The sequence below is a fragment of the Dermacentor variabilis genome, chromosome 2 (assembly GCF_050947875.1).
Source record: "Dermacentor variabilis isolate Ectoservices chromosome 2, ASM5094787v1, whole genome shotgun sequence".
NCBI classification, from domain to species: Eukaryota; Metazoa; Arthropoda; class Arachnida; order Ixodida; family Ixodidae; genus Dermacentor; species Dermacentor variabilis.
Genome location: NC_134569.1, coordinates 178359101 through 178384532, shown reverse-complemented (window position 1 = coordinate 178384532; position 25432 = coordinate 178359101). Strand labels below are relative to the sequence as shown.

At 45.1% G+C, this 25432-nt stretch overlaps 1 protein-coding gene across 1 annotated transcript in view; it reads left to right on the top strand.

Moving 5' to 3' along the window:
* Window positions 1-1107: 1107 nt before the first annotated feature.
* The window catches only part of LOC142570571 (glucose dehydrogenase [FAD, quinone]-like), a 143765-nt gene continuing 119440 nt past the window's right edge, over window positions 1108-25432 (top strand). The window contains exons 1-2 of the mRNA XM_075678943.1: window positions 1108-1201; window positions 20505-20582. Of these exons, the coding sequence (XP_075535058.1) occupies window positions 1108-1201; window positions 20505-20582 (172 nt within the window). The remainder of the gene's footprint in view (window positions 1202-20504; window positions 20583-25432) is intronic.

Sequence of the window (25432 nt, the reverse complement as noted above, 5' to 3'; positions counted from 1 at the left end):
GTCCGTTCAGAGTGGTTACCGACCATCATGCCCATTGTTAGCTAGCCAATCTCAAAGACCCTTCAAGACGTCTTGCCAGGTGGAGCCTTCGTTTTCAAGAATTTGGTGTAACAATCGTCTACAAGTCTGGGCGGAGACACTGACGCTGACTGTCTTGCGCGCGCTCCACTTGTAACGCTGTCAAGTGATGCTGATGATGACGGTTGTTTCGTTTGTACATTCGTCATATCTGACTTGGCTCGGCAACAGCGGCACGATTTAGAACTCGGGCAACATATCGGCTTTGAAGGCCGAAGTTCGCATCCTCCACGGACATTCACGCATTCACCATCTTCGTTCTGTCTCCGCAACAATGTCTTGTATAAAAATATGTCTACCCATCAGCGACTGGATATATCCTTGTCGTTCCATCCGCGCTGCCTGCCAATATCTCGTGCGCAGGCGACGGTGAGCCCTCTTCAGGCCATTTGGGACCCGCGCACTTTGGGCTGAATTCGACAATGCTACTACTGGCCTAAGCTTGCTAAGGAAGTCAAGCATAATGTGACAACTTGCAACGACTGTCAGCGCCGAAGGACTCCACCTCAGCACGCAGCCGGTTTTCTGGAGCCTTTTATACCACCAACACAACCATTTTAAGAAATCGGCATGGACTTTCTCGGGCCCTTCCCTAAGTCCTTTGCTGGCAACTGCTGGATCGTGGATGTGACTGATTACCTGACGCGATACTGCGAAACTGTAACATTCCAGCGAGCCACTTCCAGTCACGTTGCGCACTTTTTCATTCACAACATAGTCCTCCGGCATGGTGCACCAGCACTAGTAATTACAGATCATGGTACAGGTATCGCAACCCAGCTGATACAAGACGTCATGATGCTTAGTGGTACAGTTCATCGCCGAGCCACTGCATACCATCCTCAGACCTATGGTCTTACGAAGAGGTTAAATAAAAGAATCGCGGACATGCTTTCTCTGTACATCGACAGCGAACACAATACCTGGTACCACGTTTTGTCTTACGTTACAATCACATGCAACACTGCTTTTCAAGAAACTACTGGGTTCACTCCTTTCTGTTTGCTCCACGGCCGCGAGGCAACCAAGATGCTGGACGCCATGCTCCTCCCCGAGCAATACGACATTACCGTTGACGCGGAGGAATTTGCCTGGCTCGCCGACGTGGCTCGCAAGCTTGTACGTGAGTGAATCCAGAATCAGCAATCCATAGACTCCCAGAGGCATAAAGCTCGCCATTGCAAGGTTGTTTACCAACCTGGTGATCAAGTATCGGTATGGACCACGATTCGCCATTGCGGCCGGACGGAAAAGTTACTGCGCCGCTACTTCGACCCTTACAGACTCCTCCGTCGCCCCAGGCAGGTGAAATACTAAGCTCTCCGTGAAGACACCAAACGGCGATCCCGTCGCGTTCAGCCTACGGATGTTTTCCATGTTTCCAGGATGAAACTGTACCACTCATGTTGAAACGCACCACCCGCTTGTGTGACACTTTCTTCTTCACAAACTTTGTCACTGTTGCCGTGTATGTGCTTTTTTTTCACGGTTCGCATTTGAAGCATAGAGACGTTGCTTTCTGGAAGGGGGCTAATGCCGCGAGCATAACAGTTGCCTGTGTAGTGGGTTTGCCGCTTGTTCAGAAGTGGAGGCGGACGGCGACGAAGACGAACTCAGTCAGTGGGTCGGACCGGACCTGTCTGCTTCTATGAGATTAAACATAATATTTTCGTCATATATATAGTAACGTTACTATAAGTATTTTCACGTAATAGTGACGGTAAAGAAAGCAGCAGAACTGTATGACGAAACTAGCGTTTTATTGGACGAAACTGTGCCCTCAAAAACAGGCTACCTTCAAACAATAACAATAGCGGCGAACACAGTCGGCGATCGCCAGAAACCTGATGAGCGGTTCAAGCGCTTCGGCTTTTATACATCAGTCATTGGAGGTTCCAGACAAATCGCTGGCGCCCACGTGTCTTCCCGAAAGTACTACACAATTCGCGTCGCGCATACATGCAATCAGACTACACAAAGTACGGTGACAACAGACAGCGGACAGACCCATCGATAACATTCGAGAAGCTCCCGATACGTACAGGCGCGTCCTGCGCTGAGTGATAATATCCGTTAGACTGTGACACACGGCCACTGCAACAAAGATGAACAAGTATGCTTCTCAATATATATAGGCACCTGTAGCTTTAGGACGCACTTACGAAAGAAAAGGATGCTTTATTTCCTACGTTTCGGCCAAGGTTGGGCCTTCGTCATAGCATACATGAAACGCTTAGGCGTTCTGTTTAAATACGTACAATCGCATAGCCCCCTCCCCTCCTCCCCTGTAGGCCTATCCACTGCCAAGACACAGTGTGGCTGTAGGGAGCTCCCACTGGCGACGAATGAAGAGAACATGTAAAAAAACAGTGGATGGCGAGGTGGTTGTAACAGGCTCGTAAGGCAACACCATATACAACGAAGAAAATAGTGTAGAGTAAAGATGGCACGTTGCTTTGTAAAATGAGAAATATGACCATGGCAAAAGAGTGATTTTTGCGTTAAGATGAATATATATATATATATATATATATATATATATATATGTGTGTGCGTGCGTGTGTGTGCGTGTGTGTGCGTGTGCGTCTGAGAGAGAGAGAGAGAGAGAGAAAGGAAAGATACGTGGCTTGCCCCCCGCCCCCGCCCTAAAATATTTCGTACGCCACTGGTAATAAATAAACAACAGTGGAATATTTCCGCTCAGTTGCCTGGGTAGGGTAGCGGTAAGAGAGACGACAGATCTGCTTGTTGGATTTAGCCGATCTTGGCAGGTCTTTCATTTCGTTGATATAGTCGGCCAAAAATATCAACCAGCGATGAACTTTTGCAGTTTCAACTGCGCTGCCCCATTTCAAGGGGAGTGCAGTTGAAACTGGCCAATTTTCATGGTGTAGTGATCGGTTATTATATCTATCTCGTCCGTAGAGGTCCTTGTTATTTTTTTTATACCAAGCAGGCTACTGAGCGCTTCTTTTTAATATGCCGCACTAGCGTTAGAGCTCACACAATAACCGTCAAGAAGAAGCAATTGGCTTTTCTTCGTTGCTCACCACGTCCGATAGGAATGCACCTAACCCATAACCGGGACATGACATGTGATAAAATTGTTTTAGATCATACAATTGCAGCACACTCTAATCAGCCAACATTCGTTTGAATCTGCCGAATGCTTGAACACATTCATGTGACCAGTGACATGTAGTTTCTTCTCTTAGCAAGTCGTGCAATGGTTCCTAGACCGAGACTGAATTTGGCAAAAATTTCACATAGTAATGAATCAAATCCAAAAAGGCCTTCAGCGGCATCGCGCTAGTGGGCCTTAGTGCTTTCTTGATGGCCTCCACTTTTTCCGGCATAGGGCGCAAGCCATCGCATCGATCTCGTGCCCTATGTACGTGGTGTACTGCAGGAAAGAAGTTGCATTTCTTAGCTTTCACTTTTCTCCGGTGTTCACCTAGCCGTCGAAATACTTTCGACAATCTTTCGTGACACTGTTTTTAATTCTCGCATGCGGTGACTACATAATTTAAGCAGCTGGCGGCTCCCGGCGTATTGCGCGTTATGTGTTCCATGACCACTGGGAAACTAGCCGGTGGGCACGCTACGTCATTAGGCAAGCGGTTGAACATAAACACTCCTAACAGGGTATTATTGGTAAACAGTTCGGGCGCTTGTTTATCTAGTGCAAGCTGCAAGTACGCTTTCGAGAGGTTCCAAAATACAAAGTACAAAATATGGTTACACCCTGCGGGTTGGGGAGCCTATCTTCAGGTAGCGGCGAAGTATATCGATTCACCTTGATTGCGGGAATCACCATGTCGCGATTGTCATCAGGTAATCCAAAATCCTGCCTGTTCGTTTTTGGGACAATCACAAGCGGCCGTGAACATGTACTTTTCCTCATCCTGTAGGTGGCACTAGCTGTTTCTACCTTGACTAGTTCTCGTTGAACTCGTTCAGGCAAAGTGGGTGGCACTGGTTGCGTTTTTATGAGTACAGCGCGCATGTTATCCTGCAATTCAATGATGCAATCTGACCCTCTAATCGTACCAAAACCTGCTTCAAACACGTCGGCAAATTTCTCAGCAAGCGATGTCTCCTTGTCCAACGTTTTTATGGACAAGAGTCACGTCAATTTATTACGATTGGACAAAGCCAATCTCGGCAAAACAACGGAGGCATTCCTGCACCCTCCGCTCCTTTCGGCCGCGCAGAGACATTTCGAGGAATTGGTCTTGGTATTTCACCTTTGCATGCACGACGCCTACGGTAGGGACTGCCGTGCCATTGTGCGTGACTAACTTGGTATTTCCTTGTCTGCAAGAGGCATTCGAAAAGGGTTTAGCCCAGTCCTGACTTTACTGACATGGCTGCGCCCGTGTCAAGTTCACGGGAATCACTTTATTATTTATCATAAGCTCAATTAAAATGGTGGGCGTGCCTTCCTTGTGGTTCGCGTTGTCCAACTCTTCGCTCTTTTGATTGTGGGCAAACTGAGTTTTGTACGTATTGATAATCTGGCCCTCGTTCGCTCACAAATAACAGGTTCTACTCAGAAATCGGCAGCTCAGAGATGAATGCTGTTCCCCTCGACTATGACACATTCTTCCCGCTTCTTTCGCCGACCCCTTTCCTTTCGCGAAGCTGGACTGCACCGACGCTTATCTCTTTTGCTTCGTGCTTTGTTGTGCGACGTCCTAGAAACCCGGCGCAAATCCCATCCACGTCACCACGTGTTGCAGCTTGACGCCAAGCACCGGTTGCAGGATCCTTGACTTCAGAGGCACATGCTGGGCAGCCTCAACCCAACATGACGTGCGTGTTGTTGATTTAGCGACAGACAGTGCACGCGCAGCGAGAAGTAGTTTGCTAGAATGCAACTATGCCGCCCTAATGATTTATCGCATAACTGATGACGTCACAACACAGTGAACGTAAAACCATACGACAACTTAGGACAGGATGTGGCTGAAAAACCCTCGTATGCTAGCTCATTATGCCCAGGCTGCCAGATTCGAGAGTCTACCAATGAATGAACGACATAAGACAAACCGAGGGGCTCAGTTCATGTTACTAAAGGCCCTAAAAAGTCGGGAGACAACGAAGCAAAGGAGAGCAGCAGGGAAATTAGCTATGGTTTAAATTGAAATGGCGGAAATAATAAAAGATTGGGAAATGGAAGTGGGCGAAAAGATTACTTGATGCCGATGGAAGCGGAACGTACACCCCCCCCCCCCCCCCCTATTACGCGTGCGCTACACTGCCAATTGTGCTACGGCGACAACCATCCAGCCGTCTACTAACTTGGATATTTAAGTGTTTTAGATGTTGCCCTGGGAGTGTCACCCAGCGCCACCCAGAGCTAAGGTGGCCGGATTTTTATTTATTTATTTATTAAGTACTGCTAGCCTGAATTCCAGGCCTTAAGCAGGAGTGGGTGACACTTCGGTACAAATGTACCTGAACAACAAAAAGAGCACATACAAACAATGGAACTGGAGAAAAGTGACTGGTTTGTCAAGTACGGCACTGAATTATATAATGTCAAATGGTAAAATGTTATATAAATATGAACACACATCTTATCGCAATAGTAGATATATGAACACACATCAAGACATTAGACAGGTGCGTCGCTCAACAATTGACAATGTGAAGGAAATAAGCGAAAAAAAAGTAATTGGTTCGATGCGTTATACATGTCAATGCGATGTACAATATAAAGAAAATATAACTGTAAAAACATCAAAATAAAGAAAAGCAGGATATAAGTGCGACGCTTTCATAAAACGTTGCTAGATCATTGGTGATAAGACATTATAATTTAACATTTTGAAGTGCGGCCGTGAAAGCGGCAACAGAAGAGCTCTCGATTATTTCTATGGGCAAACGATTCCAATCACGGATGGTACGGGGAAAGAAAGAATTCATGTAGGTGTTGGTTCTACAGTAAATTTCGCTAACTTTTTTTGAATGGAAAGACCGAGTGGAACGCTGCGTAATGGGTTTCAAGTACGTGTTTTTGTCGATTCCAAGGTTGTCATTGTATATCATGTAGAATGTTTTTAGCCTTTCGCGGTACCGTCTTGTTTGTAGGGATTCTAGATTTGCAGAAATGGAGCAGTTGGCGATGTTTTGCTGCTGTACGAATTAAAAATGAATCTAGCCGCCTTTCGCTGAATGCTTTCTAGTTTCCTTATATTTGTATTTGTGTGCGGATCCCACACTGCAGCAGCGTATTCGAGTGTTGGCCTTATATACGTTTTGTAGGCCAAAAGTTTTACATCTCTTGAAGCTTTGGGAAGTGTTCGCCGTAAGTAGCCTAGTTGTCTCATGGCTTTCTTGTGTATGTATGTGATGTGATCATTCCATCGAAGATCAGATGTAATAGTTACCCCTAAATATTTGTAACTTGAAACTACAGACAGATTGTTACCGCTGATGCTATAAGTGAAAGTGAGTGGATTTATCTTACGCGTAAGTCTCATCACTACCGTTTTGCTGTGATTTATTTGCATCTGCCACGAAGTACACCAATTTGTAATCTGGGCTAAAGATTTGTTAAGAGAAACCTGGTCGTCGGAACTGTGGATTTCGTTATATAGGATGCAATCGTCCGCAAATAGGCGAATTTTTACCGGTATATCTTGAGCAATGTCGTTTATGAAGATTAAAAAGAATAACGGCCCAAGAACAGAACCTTGGGGGATACCTGAATGAACGTAGGCAGAATCTGAACTGACATCGTCGATGGACACTGATTGCTGCCTGAAAGACAAGTATGCGGCGATCCATGCAAGGAGGGAATCGTTTTTGAGTAGAGGTCTTAGTTTCAGAAGAAGTTTAGGATGCGATACACGATCAAAAGCTTTCTCGAAGTCAAGGAATATGATGTCAACCTGACCAGATTTGTCCAACGCTGCGGCAAAGTAGTGAATGCTCTCTAGTAGTTGCGTTTTTGTAGAAACTCCTCGTCGGAAACCATGCTGGCGACTATCGATTATTTTGTTATCTTCAATGAAGCTGGAAATATGTTTAAACATAATGTGTTCAAATACTTTAGCACAAGTGCAGAGAAGAGAAATCGGCCTATAAGAGTTAACAATGGATGGATCACCTTTTTTGGGTATCGGAGTTATTCTGGCGCGTTTCCAATCACTGGGAATTTCGGCGTGTGACAGCGATTTCCTAAATATGAAACATGAGAATTTTGCGCACCACTCAGCATATCTGTGTAGGAAAGCGTTAGGGATTCCGTCTATTCCGGATTATTTTTTGACGTCTAGTTTAAGTAAAATTGATAGTATTCCCTCCTCACTGATAGTGATGTCATCAATTGGTGGTACTGCTTCAAACGTAAAAAAATGTGGAACGATACCATCGACATCAGTGAACACCGAGCAGAAGTAGTTGTTAAGTGCATCAGCCATTTCCTTCTTATCAGTTCTAGCCGTACCGTTAATGAGGAGACTCGCGATAGGTTTCTTTTCTTTCGGAGATAGGTGTCGCCAGAATTTTTCCGGGGATGTAGAAAGAAAACTTTTTAAGGACACATTTTGATAATAGTCCCTTGCCCTCTTGATGTCGTGCTTTAGTCGAGTTCGCAGTTCAGATAGATTATGGGCACTATCAGTAGAGGGGCGTCGCCGGTGCTGCCTACTTGCTTTGTTTACTTTTCTTCCCAGTCGAACAATATCTTGTTATCCAAGGATTCGTAGTACGTCGCTGTCTCTGCTTCCAAGGTACAAAATTGTTCATGCATTGCCAGACAGTTTCTTTGAAAAAGCACCACAGGGTGTCGACAGATATGTTGCTTGATTCGTACCGGGACACAAAAATAGAAAATGAAGAATCCAATGTATCTAGTATGTCGACGTCGCTTGCTTGGTTAAACAAGGGAATTAGTCTATCTTTTCTCTGTTTTTCAGGCACGACGTTAACTGGGACTGTGAGACAAGTCATTTTATGATCCGATATTCCCTCAAAAAGATGCACTGTCGGGTTTCGCTTGAGCAGTGTATCGTTAACGAGGAATAAATCTAAAACAGAAGCGGCAGTTTCATTGACGCGTGTTGGTAGCTTTACAAGTTGGGTTAAAGCATGGAGGAGGACAATGTCAACGAGAGGCTCAGCGGAAGCAGAAAGTGCATCAGGGAACTCGTCTGCCCAGCTGACATCTGGAACGTTGAAGTCTCCGACTAATAATAAATTGCTCTTACTGTTTCTATGTACACACAGGAATTTGTTAAGTTTCTCAAACACTGGGTGAACTTGGTGGGCGATAAAATGCCCCAACCAGAAGGTGGGAATCCCCTGAAACAAATTTTGCTGTAACACATTCTACGTCCGCGATATCGGGTAACCTCGTGGCAGTCACAGATTCGCGAAACATAACTGCTACACCACCGCCGCGAGAGCCCCTATCTTTCCTGTAAATTCTATACCCGACTGGTGTAATTTCCGAGTCGTTAATGTCGCAGTGCAGCCAAGTTTCAGTGATAACTAATATATCCGGGTTATGAGTGATCACGATAGTTTCGAGGTCCACCGTTTTATTGATAATGCTGCGGGCATTTATATTCACACAACAAAGTGTTCTTTCCGTGCAGCGTCCTTGTCATTTTGGCTGTGCACTCGTTTTTCTGTGTTTATGAAGAGGGACGATTTTCATTTCGCCAGTGTTCCATTCAAACAATTCGTTGTCGATTTTAACTTTGTCGTGAACCAACCTCACTTTTCTGCCATTACGTCTCGCGTCAGCAGTGTTATCCCAAAGGTGTTTCCTAAGCTGTCTGGTTGCGGCTGAAAAATCTTCAGAAATCGATACACTGCTTCCTTTTAGCTTAAAGCAATTTTTGAGCACCATCATTTTTTCGCGATGGTCGAACAACTTCAGTATCGTAGGCCGTGGTCTATTCGATTGCTTCGTTCCCAATCTGTGAATTCTTTCGACAGATAGTACTTGCAAGCCCAGTTTGTTCCGGAATATATTGTCAACCACGCTTTCTGCGAGAAGTTCAGGCGTTTCCCGAGTGGTTTCAGGAATACCAAATATAATTAGATTATTCCTTCTACCTCTGTCCTCGATGTCAACTAACTTTCTTTCCAAATTTTGGATTTTTCTTTCCATATCTGTCATTTTCTTGCGAAATTCTTTCACTACAGCCAGAGACGTCTCGACGTCCTTAAGTTTTCCCTCTATTGCGTCAAACCTTTGCTGCATGTTTTTTTGAGCGTCAAGTAGCTGTTGTAGAAGCTGTTCAGTGCTCGGACCAGGATTAGATTCTATGTCTCCACAGAGCATAAGTAAGGACAGTGCAATGTTTCGTACAGACAACAGAAAGCAACAAATACAGTTGGGGCACGTCAGCTGGACCAAAAATCGGTTGCTAGATTTGATAGATGAATACGTATTACTAACCTGCGTGAAAAAGGCAAGGGGGTTTGTCATGATGTTGACAGATGGCCAGCCGACATGCCCACTGAAGTGTTGATGGCTCGCTGGTGTTCTTATGTAGGCCGAGTTCAAGGGGGGCGGTGGCGTCCCGGCAGCGTCGTGGTCCGACGACACCAGCGCGCACGCTCCGAAGTGCAACTTGATCGCGCAGGATCCGGGGGATGGCTTTGGTGCCATTATGTGCGACAATCTGTCAGGTGCTGCGGCTTGTACTGCCGTTCCTAGTAGCAGGATCTGCGTGAAAAACGCAAGGGGGTTTGTCATGATGTTGACAGATGGCCAGCCGACATGCCCACTGTGTGATTATGTGTGACATAACTCATCTTTGAAGGAAAATAAACTTCAACCTCAACCTCAACTTTTGTTTGCGCGATGGCATCCCATAACACGCGAATTTAGGAGGGCTGGTACCCAAATTTCCACAAAAACTCACGTTTGCTACCTAATAAAATTAAGACTTCCAGATTTGACACCTTCGCTATGAATGAGCGATACAAGTGGGGAAACCGAGGTGCTCGGTTTGTGGTAATCACGAACATAGAAAGACACCAGACAATAAAGCGAAGGAAACCATCATGATAATTTCATACATTTTCAATTTCAAAGCAAAGGGAAATGAAAGTGGACGAAAAGCTAACTTTCCACCGGTGGGAGCCTAACCGACAACCTCCGCATTACGCTTGCGTTACGCAACCATTTGCGACGGCCGTCCATCCGTGCACTAACTTGGGTAGCAAAGTCTACTAGAGCCAGCCATGGTGATCATGCTGAGCTCTTGGCATCCCCTTTGAAACGGGTCGGTGAGAAAGAGGCACCAAGCCTGCTTCAGTTAATCAAGTATGCTGTACAATATTTTCATTCTTGCATTGTTTATGCGTAAGCGTAGATGACCCACCTGTGAAATAGGCGAAATTATGTCTGTCGCTTCGACGAGAGCGAGCTACCGGATGAGGAAGGTGCCCGGAGGTGGAGAAGCGAATCATCGAGTTCGCGCATTTACGCTTGTGCTTGGACGCCGCTGAGCTCACTGCGCATGTTCGCGGCGCCTCATCTTATTATTTGTAGCAATACGCGACTTCCTTGTGGCACACGAGGTGTTGAAGTGTCGAGACTCATCTAGTGTCCATGACCGCGTTCGCGCATTTTCGCTTGTGCTTCAACGCCGTGGTGTTCGCTGTGCATGCTCGCTGCATCAATACACTTGCGCATAACCCGCGCTCATGAAGTCAAACGTCTCTAACATATTGTATACATCTCATTCTTTTTAGCCTGCCACAAAACTTCTCTGTCTACCTCGTACAGTGCTAAGATTGCCTGCAAGTACTATTTTATCCTCAATATGTGACCGTACAGTAGCAAGAATAGCTACAAGTGTTGCTTTGGTCCATTTTAAGATAACCGGACAAAACGCAAGGCTTTAAGGAAATCAACGTGTTAGTGCATATATGCGTCCCTTCTTCCTGTCTTCATCATCATCTTTCATCACGTCTTTTTGTACCCTTTTCTTTTTCCCTGTGCAGAGTAGGAGGCCAGGCCCTACTAGTTCAGGCCAACCTCATTGCCTTTCCAGTAAATTATCTCTCCCTCTCTGATGTTTTGTTTCATATCCCTGTAGGGAATCTGAACTTATCAATGTCTTCCCTGCTTTTCTTTCACCAACACTATAAACTTCTGTTGCTTACCTCTACTGCTGACTGGCTGATGCTTCCGTCCATTTTATATCCAAGCGCTTTCGGAAGGTATACGTTACTCACGGGTCTCACTGGGTGAATCCCTTTGCACTCCATTAAGAACTGCTGAATGGTCTCCGGATGTTTGGTGTCGTATGCACATGTCACCTTGTTGCGAATGCTTGCTGAAGCATGGTTTTGTTCTTATGCAACCAGGTCATGCCTCAAATAGCAAAACACTGCCCTTTGTTTTATCGTACACATTTTCCGTCCTAATTTCTTTCATGTGACTCTTTCAAATCTCCATGGTGCTCTTTGTTTCCATTATTTCTATCCAATTCACTTGTTCTGTTTCTCACTTTATTTTTGATGATTCCTGGTTGACTATATATACTTTCAATTACCCTCTACGTGGTTGACATTTTTATTGAGCTCTTCCTTCATTCTGTGTCCATACTTTTCAAGTAGTGATACTTGTGCACTTCGGCCGCCCATACACTTCTATCTACGTTCCTGAGTCTAAATTTTCTCTTCGCTTCTATAACATTAAAACAAGTGCAACCCAAACTACACTACACTGCCTCATTCGTGGTTTTGCCGTGGTCTTTCTAAGTCACCGATATGCCGAACCTCGGTAAGATGCAAATATGCTCCGAAAGCCGGGTGAACTCATGATTCAGAAAACTTTACTCCGACTGAACATAACAAAGTCAAAACAAAAGGTTAAAGGAGTTTCGCCAACAATCCAGGTGGCATGTTCGGTATACACTGACATAAGTGAGGTGAGGTCCAGTCTACTCGTCCCACACGTTTTTGTAACCGTCAGGCAGGGGGCCACGGTTAAGGTCGCACGGCAATGCATCACAACGAATGAACCAGAATTGCAGGATTTTCCGCTTCCCCACTTTTGCTCTGGGACCAGCGTCGTCGCCTTGTCTAGGTCGAACTTACGCCCTGTCGTGCAGCCGTGTTCGGCAAGTTCGGTCTTGGAACGCGTTGCATGGGTGACATTGGCGACGTCTCTTTTGTGTTCGTGCAATCTCGTTGTCCTTTCCTTGCCCGTTTCGTTAATATAAATTGTGTCACCATCCCGACATTTGACTTAGTAGATGATCTCGCTTTGATCGTCCGCAATGCTGCGGTCGTTCGGCTTCGTGAACACATTCCCCAAGGTATGATGGGGTTCTACGCTGTCTACCTTATCTTCTACCGTCTTCCACTGCTTTGTCTCGCTGTTGAGCACCTTTTCTAGATTCCCATCCCGCTTTGCTAGATTATCATTCTCCTGCTCTATCCGGTCCAGTAGCGACCTTAGCACGCACGTACTACAAATAAAAACTGTCCTGTTGGCATCACTTTCTCACTCAAACTGCATTTGTTCCCCAACGTAGTAATTCTCGCACTTGCGACAACACACGCATGGCTTCCTCTTAGTTACGACCATTCTCTCGTACAAACAAGGCATCATGCAAAAGTAACCCTACTTGTAGAAAGAAATATAATTATTTCTAACGTACCTATGTCTAATCAATAACGCAAAGAAACTACAAAGCATGAAAAATAATATGTATAGATTACTCATTTGTTCTAACACTTCTACAAACCAAATGAGAGAAACATTAAATAAACAAACATTGTTTTGAGGCGCTCCTCCTAGCGCGATGAGAAGTCACGTCGAATGTGCACGTTTCTTCCCTTTGGCGTCACACGGGAGAGGAACGGCGAACGAATGAGATAAGGGAAACCGAGGTCTTCGATTTTGGTATCCATTCTTCCTTCATTCATTCACAGCGAGGGTCTCGAATCTGGGAGCCTTGATGTCATTAGATAGCATCCGATGGATTTTCAGCGACGTGTCTGTTCTCCTGAATGCACGTGTTACGAGATGTCATTAGACACAAAAAGAAGAATGTTCCACATTCACCCACCATAGCTCTTCGCATCGCTGGCTAACACTCGCAGCAGTAGATCTAGCGTACATCAATGCCCAAGTCAGTCGACGGATTGGTGGACATGGCCGTAGCACAGTTGTTATTGCAAGGCATGCGTAGTATGTGCGCAGATCGTGGGTGAGGCTCCCACCGATGGGAAATTATCTTTTCGACCACTTTCACTTCCCTTTTAGTTGTTCCCTACATTTCAATTTCAACCACAATAATTTACCCAATGCGATCCGTGGCTTCACTGTATCTTGCCTGATGTGATTATGAGTACATGATTAACAAAAACGAGCCTGTCGGTTTCCCTGCATGTCCCGTTCATATGTTGAAGTCGACATCTACACACACACACACACACACACACACATATATATATATATATATATATATATATATATATATATATATATATATATATGTGTGTGTGTGTGTGTGTGTGTGTGGGTGGCGTAGCCAGAAATTTCGTTTGGGGGGGGGGGCTGACAATGCAGCTCGGCCACCTCCTAATAATACTAATATTTGGGGTTTTACGTGCCAAAACCACTTTCTGATTATGAGGCACGCCTAGTGGAGGACTCCGGAAATTTTGACCACCTGGGGTTCTTTAACGTGCACCTAAATCTAAGCACACGGGTGTTTTCGCTCCCATCGAAATGCGGCCGCCGTGGCCGGGATTCGATCCCGCGACCTCGCGCTCAGCAGCCCAACGCCATAGCCACTGAGCAACCACGGCGGGTCCACCTCCTAAGAGGAAACATTAGGTCGCATGCTCCTATCTAAATACATGTAGAAGGAAAATTCGTTTTACTCGGCAACCACTTCACCAAATTTGATGACGTTTGTTGAATTTAAAAGAAAAACTTAAATTCTAGTGATTCTTTGTTTCCAATTTTCGATTTAGTTCGTCAATATTTTATTAAAAAGTGACAAACATCGAAAATTTTCAGAAAAAAGGAAAGAATGAAGTTTACAACTCTGTAAATTAGCAATGAAAATTGATATCACAATTCTTTAAATTGCACATATTAGTACATCTACAGCGGATAAAATTGATGTTACACATGAGTCTCAAAAAATTAAGTATTATGGAAATAAGGCTTTTTCCATAACATAACATAACCAATTCAAATAGACATATCGAATTTGTCCGCTTTGAATGGTGTAATGGATGCCGTTTACATAATCACGATATCTGTTCTTGATGAAGAGCTATTAAATTGTAAACTTCGTGCCTCTACCTTTTTCGGAGTTTCGAATTTTTCAAAATATTTTAAACCAAGTTCCGGCCCTAAATTGAAATCCCGCTTCCAACAGACACCAGAATTTAACTTACTCTCTTTAATGCAACAAATTTCATTAAAAGCGATTCAAGAATTATCTCAGAAAAGCGTTTCTGAGTTTTACATGTATCTGAATAGGCAGCGTCGGAGTTGGGCCCGAGCTATAGCTTCCTCTTAAACAATTTGCCTAGGGATCAATTACACGAATAATAACTGTATTGTCATTACCAAAGATGCTGCAAACGAGTTCTTGAACGCTACGCACTGTCACTACAAGCAAAATATGTATTTTTTCATAGAATAGTATACTCGTATGTGCCAAAAATTGTGCCCAACATAACTGATGTCAATGCTTCCATGTTTTTGTCTATTTGGTAAGTAAAGAAAATATCACACGAACTTTAGAACTACATCAGTTCGAAACCAGCAAAGCAGTGCATGCCGCTGATATGAAAAATGTAAAGGCCATGAAATGAACAAGTTGAGGACAAATATGTAAATGAAACTTTGTCATTTAAGATCCTTGTTTACATTCTTGTACACATGCAAGGGCCAGTGAAAAATATCAATGACGCTGTCATTTGTTCCAATGTATTACGCAGGAGCAGCTGTCACCGGTCATGTATCGTGAGTAATTGCACCGAAATTATAGTCGCAACAGAGAGCACGTATAAAAAGCAGGATTTCTGCAGAATATACGAGGGCCAGTCAAATGAAAGTGAGCCAATGCGAATATATGACAGACGGGGTACTTTATTTAAAAGTAGCCTCCATGAGCATTTAGACATTTGTCCCATTGACTAACGAGTCGCGTAATTCCCGCCTCATAAAGCTCCTTGGGTTGTTGCTTCAAAACGTGTGCAACTGACTTTCACGTCATCGTCCGAGAGGAATCTGGTTCCCTTGAGCTGTTTTTTCGCTTGCCCTAAAATGTGGAAGTCGCAAGGCGACAGGTCTGAGCTGTATGGCGGATGTTGCATCGTTTCCCGCTTGAACTTTGCAAGTTTTGTGTTAACCACATCAGCGACGTGTGGACGGTCATTGTCGTGGAACAAGATGACCCCATTCGTCAATTTTTCACGTAATTTGTTCTTGATTGCAACACAGAGCCGATCCTGCGTTTCACAATATCGCAAACAATTGATAGTCTCTCAAGATTTAGGAAATTCTATCAGTAATGGCCCCTGACAATCGAAAAATAAAAGTCAGCAACATCTTTCCGGCGGAAATGACGGCCTTTGCTTTCTTTGGGGATGGCGAATTCGAATGTTTCCATTATAAGCTTTGCCGTCGTGTTTCAGGCTCGTAGCAGTGGCATGATGGTTCGTCTCCGATCACAGCTGCAGACAAGAAATCGTCACCCTTATTGTGATTCCGGATCAGATGAGTAAAGGCAGCGCGGAACTTCTCCGTACTCTGGCGGTGGTTCAAAATCTTGCGCATCCATAGCGCACGCAAGAGCCGATAACCGAGATGTTCATGAATTATGGCGTGAACAGTGACGGTGAACCGAACCATGACTGGTGTTCACACGCTCTGCCAGTTCATCGATGCTTATCCTCCGTTCTTGTGTCATCAGCTAATTAACCTTTCCAATTTTGTAGGAGTGATTGCACGCTGGCTTTCGTGCGGTCTGGGATCGTCCTTGCGACTTTCACGTCCTTCTTTGAACCGTTTGTTCTGACGCTTGACAGTGGCCAATGAAACGCAATGTTCAATGTTCAATAGGACTTAGTCAAGCTGCTGACGCAGCTTTCTTCCTCAAGACCTGTCCATATTCAAATGTATATTGTATATGGGAAATAAAGCGCTTGCTTACTTTAATTACTTTCTTTACTTACTTACTTACTTACTTACTTACTTACTTACTTACTTACTTACTTACTTGCTTGCAATGTACACGGCAGCCATACGGTCACTAATTTCTTTTTGGGAAACACCTTCAGCTGTCAAAAAACTCACGGCACCACGCTACTCCACTTCTGGAGCATCCATTACCTCTCGAAACCATGTTCAACCCAGTGTATGTGCGCGTTAAAGAACATTTATCCTCACACCTGCGTGTCACTTTTGTAAATGAGAGATGCCTGTGTGCTACGTGCAGGCCTTACAGATATATTTAAAATTAACAGAACCATAATTGCGCAGGATTGGTGGGCTCACTTTCATTTCACTCGCCTTAGTACATAGAAACGCGAAGATACAATGGTATATACAAATGCGAAGATATAGCTTGATAAAGGGCAAAAAAGTGCCACTGGAAACAAAGTTCACTGCACGTATGTAAAAAACCTCGCAACAAGATATCTAAACGTACGTATAAGTCTCCAATAAATCTACGTATCTAAGAAAAAGTCACGGTATGTAATGGGTCAAACAAGGCAAATAAACATGTTGCGCAATCACAAATTCATAGAATCCTAGATCCCTCCCCGATTCCATCCACTCACCCCGATGTATCGCGCGCGACGGAAAGCGGCGCGCTTGCTCCTCACTTTTCTCCCTTGCGCAAACAAGACAGAGCCACCATCGTCGTCTCACCCATTGCAGCCCCCCTCCCCCTCCCTATGTGAATCGCACATACAGCAGGCGGTGCGCAGTTATGATGTTATCGCCCTTGGACTTATGCGGAACATGAGGGCGATGGCAACGGCAGGAATGAGCGTAGGGCGTCCATATAATTGCTATCGCAATAATATAATAAGAGTATCCGGCAGATGAAGCGTTCCATGGCCCATTACTTTCCGCAAAAGAAGAAGCAACAAAATCGAACTTTCACCATACGACAATAAGCTGTGCTACAACAATGTCCTTTTTTCCTTTTGTGGGGAGGGGGCACCGAAATGCAGAAACGCAAAGGAAAGCATCTCCACAATCGAATCCTACTTTGGGCACCTAATTTGGCTACCGAAAGAATATCGACAAAAATCCTGAGACGTTTGGTCCACAGAGAACCATACGCATACTGCTCGGTATACTACACCGGCTAGACAAGACTTTCAGGAGAGGTCGCGCTCAGGCGAACGCGGTGCAATCCATCGAGTCCCCACAGTGATGGCGGTGAGCGACCATTGTTTCTTTTTATCGTCTGCTAGGTAGAAAGCGTCCAAAACTCTGCCAGGCGAAAATGCACTCGGCCAGAGAAAACCGAACGCGCACCGAAGGGCGCCGCGCGGTGGTCGGGGCAACACGAGAAAAAAGCATGCGCTCTGGCTGGCTCTGGCAGCCCGCGGGTAGGGGAGCGAGAACAAAAAAATTGAAGAGGCTCAATGTGTACTCGCGATTAAAAGTCAAAGTATAAAAAATAAATAAGGACGTAGTTACCTTGCCTGGCTTTAGTGTCTTCACTGGATGCTTTGGAGCAGGTGGAAAAAAATTTTATTATTTTTTTTTATGTGACATGACAGCACGAATGAACCACCACATCGCTTCGTCTCATCGGGCTTCGCTGCGGGCTTTGTCAACTTGTCTGATAGTGTGTTGATTTGGCTTGTCTCGTTGTATGGCCCGATGTACGACTTTGAAAAAGTTAATGAAGCTTAGGCGTCAAATATTTATGGGAATATTAAACTTACAAATTTCCGCAATTGAAAATCTAAAGCATACGTTTCGAAATGCCAAGGCACCTTCAACATCAAAAGTTTATGAGAACTTTATACCCATAGAGTTTCGGAATTGACATCCACGCGCTCCGTAGGTTTCATGATAGAGTGTAGATTCCGCGGCCTCTGGGAGATGCCCCGGCGAGCCCGTTCGCCATTAAAACGTCCTTGAAACTTTGTGCTCGGATGGGGCTGTTTCCGCTATGTGACTCCCGGTGCATAGGCGTTGCCTCGAAATCCAACCCGATTTCGCAATTTTTGCGGTGAAATGGCTTTTCGAGCGTGACAAAGACGTTCTAGACAAAATCCAGAATAATTTCGGGCGCCGGGGATTGCTTTGGTCGGTGTTGCATGGACAGCACGAAAAAATTTCGGGGGGGGGGGCTGAAACCCCATAAGCCCCCCCCCCTGGCTACGCCCCTGATATACATTATATATATATATATATATATATATATATATATATATATATATATATATATATACATATATATATATAGACGCAATGATAAATTAGTCATACGTAGACATAAGGCATTCTCATATATAAAGCCTTGGGGCCTACGTATACTTACGTAGCACATCGGGTGACGCGTTGCAGATGGAAGCATAGATTTTCGATGGAAGTAGCCATAGAATATTTGCACATTATTAATAGCGAACTAACCACCTGCTTTTTGTTCTTCCGCAATTTCTAAGCCAACGAGCATCCTTTAATATTTAGAGTCGCCACTTTTCTTCTGCAAAAGTGCAGTTTACTGATATAGCGTAATTTGTTATGCCTATTAGAGTCCCTCTAGTGTTACTCTAAAGTGCGACATTGCATAAGTACAGTAAGCTGGCTTTCTTAGTAACTAGCAGCATGCAACGACACTGTAAGGCGCTTGTGAAGATATAATCTCCTTTATTTTCATCAGAATGATGCTATTATTAGGATAATGGTTACCTGGCAGAACCACGTCTTGATAGTTTCTGAGAAATTGAGGTTTGCGTCGAAAGTTTATGCTTCTGTCTTAAATGAAGCATGTTGCCAATCCGCCGTAACCGAAAAAAAAAGAATATTGGTTTTGATATGCTCGGGTAGGGAGGGCATCAATATGTGCGGATACTCAATGCAACGGTAGCAACACACCATGGATTTGATACACCAAGAGGCCACATCGCAATCTAAAGTCTTCGTTTCTTTAAACGGCTATCTAGGCTGTTATAGCCTCATCTACTTGTACACTTTTCGCATGAACGTTATAATGTTTAACCTGACGTTCGCTTAACACTCACCTTAATTTTTTAAGTTTTACGCAACTCCCATTACACCACGTGCGACGTCATTAATCAGCGCTGTTAGCGCTCGTAATTCATGTATGCCTGCGTTGCCGATTGGGTTACTGGCATCGAATGCGATAGTCAATGACAGGCGTGATACATTTCTTGAAAACATTCATATGTGCGTTTCGTTATCGTCGGCGTGTAGATGTCATAATAACAATCAACGACGAGTTACTAAGGCAACGACGAGTGCCCTATAGTACTCCGCTTCATGTATATAGAAATTTTGTTGAGGAACCATCTTCGCACGAATTGCAACCAGATGCCCAAAATTTCATTTCATTTGATTTATTCGTTTCTTAAGTGCCCGGAGTCATTGTATAAGGGGGGGGGCACACATGTCTGGATAATAATATTAAACGGGGTAGCGTGTTTTGCAACAATATTAACCTTATACTTCTTGTGCACCTTCGCTTTCATGAATTTGTCCGCACATATGGGAGAAATTGTATTTGAAGCACAGCAATATAAAGGAAAACTTGGTCCAAATAGAAACGTATCACGTTACATAAGAAATGATTGTGTATTCGAGCGGATTCGTCTCGCAACACAATTGCTTCTTGCTTATATGCCGATACGCCATATTCAGTTTAAATGTTGGCGCCACAGTAAAGTGTTCCTTAGTTATCATGAGAAAGATATGTTACGATATATGTATCATATGTGTTACGAATCAGCAGATACAGTGTAGCTACAGAGGAATTTGTTTTCACAACACTGTTCATGTTAGCGTAACAAATATGTTCCGACAACTGAAATAATGTATGAACTGAACAATGGGCTCCGCTGTTACTGCGCGCGCTACTAGCTTCAGAGAAACTTCAGCAGCTTCAAAAATATGTGTGCCGCTCCCTTCTCACTTTTTTATTTGTTGATGGCGCTCACAGTCCTTTCAGTCAGGCAAGCATAAGCAGGTGTTGAAAAAAAGTTATCTGAGCGGCGAGGCAACAGGTGCCTTGTGTTCATAAAAATATCAAAGCAAACCAACTCAGTCACTGTATCATGAGTCGCACTTGCCGTACGTACCACCATCTATATAAAGAGCAGTAGATTTCCATGAACAGCCATCTAATTAGACTGCCACACGGAATGAGCAAGTACCATGGCATTGGTTCAGAACATTTTGTTGACTCTTTTGAACGCCGTTACAGTCGTAGTCTTCTTCGAATTACCAGACAAGGTGCTATACAACACGTTGATTTTGGAACAAGAATATGACTATATAATCGGTGAGTGTTGAACAAATATCAAATTGCGTTATTTCTCAAATTCGGAATGCTAAGCTTACGGACATTTGGCCTAAGTAACAGTGCGAAGATTACTACTTTGTGGTATAACATCTAGAAAGGACTTTTTACGTTCCATACAACTTTCCCGGACATTACATTGTATTTTAGATGAAGCGGCCAGACTATAACTCTTAGAATTTGTTTCGACGATTTTTGCAAGCTTTTGTGAGAACGTCTTTATGTAAGCATTCGCCAATAATGACCAAACGACGTATCATTTGCTTATTCACATTACGAGGGCCGGATATCTCTATTTCATAAGCTTCAAGAAAGTATAAAATATGGTTTCCATTGGTTCATGCACGATTCCTGTATCGCGTTCATAGCGCTATCAGACCTTGACGATCTATTTAAATAGTTGCAGTCAAATACTGGTATATGCACCCTGTCTTTAGCACCAAACTTGTGTGAGAGAATAACGAAGTTTTTAGCATTTCATGACGGCACTTGTGACCCACCTTGAATAGTTAGGGACTTTGACGCTGCGCGCCCATCGCGAAGTTACAGGTTAAAATCGCAGCAATGGCGGCTACATTCGGATGGGGCCAAATGAACAAACGCCCGCGCAACGTGCGTTGTGCACGTGTTATAGCGCGCAGGCCGACGAAATCAATCCGGAGTCCCCCACTACGGCGTAACCCTTAATCAGATCTGAGTCTGGTACTTAAATTGTTTTTTTTTTAAGTATGGCAAGTGTCTGCTACAGTGAACCGGACTTCTTTCCGCAACTTATCTCGTAGATGCGCTGTATTAGTTTTGGCGAAATCCTTGAATTTAACGTCGACATCATGATTGGACATCCATAGGTAGTTTCAATACCAGTTGTGGAGACACGGGTTAACATTTTGAGGATAAATGCACTGACCATAACGGAACAGGCAGTGACGTGTACAGTGGCGTCCAGTGAAAACTACAATTAGCGTATCCACAAGTTCTTCTGTTCCGCACAGCATCGTTGACCACTCTTCCTTACCAGTCTCAGGATAGTTCGGCGTCTATCCATGCCTTTAACAGTTTTGTCAGCCTCCCCAATTAAAAAAAAAAGTTGCATTTAAAAGCTTTCGGGGTGCGATATCGCACCCGCGCCACAAGCATTCTGCCGCAGCAGCCTCATGGTATAGCGCATTGCTTTAGGACCGAACTAGGTATGTGCCCAACTCTAATGCACCTCATTTTATCAACTTTGGTGGCTAAGGTATGTGCCTGTGCTAAATGAAGAAAAAGATGCACGAATGCCCTCGGGGTATATCGATCTTAGCTGAACATCTAAGATGAACATCGATGATCAAACATGAACATCTAAGATGAACATCGGTAACTGGATATGCGCCACATATAATGTACCGCACTTCAATGCAAAAAATAATTGCCAGAACACCTAAGCACTTGGTCTGACTTGTGAAAGCGCAAGCATTAACGTCCACTTGAATGGCGCTGGACGATACTTCGTTTTATTGCGCTGCGAGTAATTTACCATATCTGTACGTGCTGCGCGAGCCAGGAAGGAGCAGCAGCCTGCGGTTCCAATGCGGCACGCCACCGACGCCGCAATGCCCGTCGGGCGACGCGCCGTGGCGATGTTCAGGCAACACCTGACGCGCTACAGCTGCAGAAGGTTTCCCCTTTCACCCGCTCTGCCAACGCCTCTTGTAAGGCACAATGCCTACGCAAGGTCGACCCAGATAGGTCGTGGACCTTCGGGCCAAAGCGGTTCAGAGCTAATTGTGACCGACTTCAGCAAGCGGGGTTATGGATGCAACGACTGAAGCGCAAATATGTGAGGAGGCAACGAAAATTGGGGGGAAAAGCGTTTTTCCTAATGTATGGCGAGAGACACTTTAATTCAGTCACGGAAAATAACTTTCATATTCAGTTGTATATACCCGTGGCGGGGCATGAAAAAATGACTCTATTTTACTCTCACGTCAAGAAATACCTTTTTTTTCTACGCCCGCCATGAAAGGGCACGTTGACACCGCTATCAACTGCAATGCAGCTGTAGAAGTCTGCAGGATGGCGCGCTCGTAAAGTTCATCTGTTACGACACGTTGCCCTTACACGTTGTTGTGTCGTTTTGCTCGTCGACGCTTCAATGAAATCTGGTGGCGCCGGTGGTTTCGCCGTTTCTAACGTCTTCCGTCAAAAGTAGCGAGTTAGGACCACCAGATAATTGTTTATATTAGCTATTTCGTGCGGCTGCGCAAGCCGATGGACTTGGCACCTGACGATGCGACCAGCACTCTACACCTGAAGCTTTCGTCGGCCTTCAATTAAGCGACAATCGCGGAGGCGGGCGCTTTTCACATCCATACGGCTAACCTTTTCCTGCATCGCTTTCCGCGCTGATAGCTCGAAACGCCGAGCGAGTCGAATTGCCGGAATTCGAAAATTCAAATCTTATACCAGGCCTCCAAAACAAACAAACAAGAGGACGCCGGCGCTCGGTTAGTGAACCCTCGAGCTAACACGTTAGCCTTTTCGTTCCCCTGTACTCCCACGTGGCCCGGGCACCAGAGTAGGCGATGATGGTGGTTGAAGGTTTTGGGAATTATCGCGAGGCTAGCCGGTGCCACGTGCCCCTTGAGAGATATGCGACATGTCTCCTGGGAGTCCGTGACCACGACCGAGTCCCGTTGCGAACGCTCCGCGTTTGCGAGTGCGATCGCCACTGCTAATATTTCAGCCGAGGTGGGGGATCCCGCCGTGGCCGACACGGTAATTTGCTGTTGGCTGATCGCGTTCGCGACTTCCAGGGCGTACCTCCTTTGGTAGCGCTGCCCGGTCGCCTCTGCATACACAGCTGCGTCCGTGTAGTACGTGTTGTACCTATGATTATTAGGGTATGCTGATTGAATGTGTTGTGCGCGTGCTTTGCGCCTTTCTTTGTTGTACTCGGGATGCATATTCTTTGCAATTGGCGCTACTGTAATTTTGAATCTCATCGAAGGAGGAAGAGGTACGGCCTGCTCTGGGTGATAAATGGGGTATGCTGGGATATTGAGTCTAGCCAATATTGCTCTACCAGTTCTTGTGAAGCTGAGGCGCTTCCTCTGTCGCATCAGGGTGGTCTGCCTCAGTTCGTCGAAAGTATTGGGCACTCCCAAAGCTAACATGCGCGCCGTTGAAGTACATTTAGGCAGGCCCAGAGCAGCTTAAATGCCAAAGACATCCTTGCTCATCAGCGCGGTGTCCGCAGGAAATACCCGGAGCCTCACCCACAACTTAGCGGGGAAGAGGCCGCCGATTGGCGTAAAATACAGACCGGGGTATTCCCCCATTTAATATTGCTAAATGCCGTGTATCCCACTCGTTTTAGGGCCAACTGTCCTTGGTGCGGTGGCATACCTACCCTAATACATATAACCTGGGAATGCACTAAGCACCCTTATAGGCCAAATACCAGTAACACAATGCAGCAATGGGAGGCACAGCTCGTCCGCTCCGACCTGGTAGGACAAAAGTCCTTAATTAGCCACGTCAGGCAGGCGGCAGAGGCCAGTGGGGCCCTGGACTGAGAGGCTCCGACCATCCCCCCTTCAAATCTTTTCCATTTCAATGAAGTTCCTATCGGTTTCTATCGCTACTGGGTGCATTATTTCCCTTGGCCTGTGCACTTCGATCCCTGACGTCATGCGACCTTGCCCGACTGTCAGATAATCTCATGGCGATGCTCCCGTTGTAAGCCACGGTTGCAATGGCGGGTTTGTAATTTTGGTCCAAGTAGCATGACGTCATAAAGGAGGATGCACAGGCCTGTAATCTTGGAGGCATTGGCTCTGCTTCGTCGAGGGGGCTCGAGCCGAGAGCGAGAGTGTCGTGACCTCGCCGCGATGCCTTCTACCCTCAATTGGGCAGCAGGCCTTTCCTTTCGCCCGCTCTGCTGTGCCGAAACGCGCTCGAGACGTGGCGTCGCACCCAACGGCAATGCCAGTTTTGGTGACGCTTCGCTGCAACGGACAACAAACGCCGGCTTTTTCGACCAATGGAGCATTTGACGCTTTCGCGTCAAAAGAAGACAAATGATTGGGTGCTACGCGTAGCTTTTGCAGTGACGCCGCTAGATGAGGCGGATTGTCCGGAGAGAATCGATAACTAGCGAGTAGTCGAAATAAGCTAGTTTACAGTAGTGGTATAGAGAAATATATTCAACAAGGGCGTACACTCCCATAGAGCCCAGCGGCCGAATTTACTGTAGCGCACCAAGCGGATGGGATTAACTCTGCCCGGTTTCGGTTTCGAGCGTGCGCGTTTGTAACGCTACCTGGTACGCGCTAAGCTGGCAGCGCTACATGGCGCCTTTCATTTTTTTATTTCTTTTTTGCTTCTGCTGCTCAATCGCGATCGGTCTTAGTGCGCAATCATTTACTCAATTAAAACGATTGCGAAGGATATTTACAAGCCTCCACCAAATCTGTGCCATGTGCAATTTCATAAAGTAGACGCAAAACGCCTTCTCAATGAAGAAATGTTTATTTCGCTCTATATTAATGCTCGTTCCGGGCTTTTTGTGCGTTCTTACAACGTTGTGGCACTAGGTGTGCAGCTGTAGTTGCCGTACAAAGCTAGACCAGATGGCATCAGCTGCAAAAAGTAAATTACCAGCATGAGTCATTTTGCTATTTAGCCCTTGTAGGAATACCCCGTACCGATTAGAAAGATGTGAAAGTGTTGAATGCGCGACATTTCAAACAAAAGCAATTCGCCTTTACATAATTGCATCGAAAATACCCGACTCATTTCAAGCCGTACTATACATTATGAAGAAAATATCTGGTTTCCAAGCATTTCTC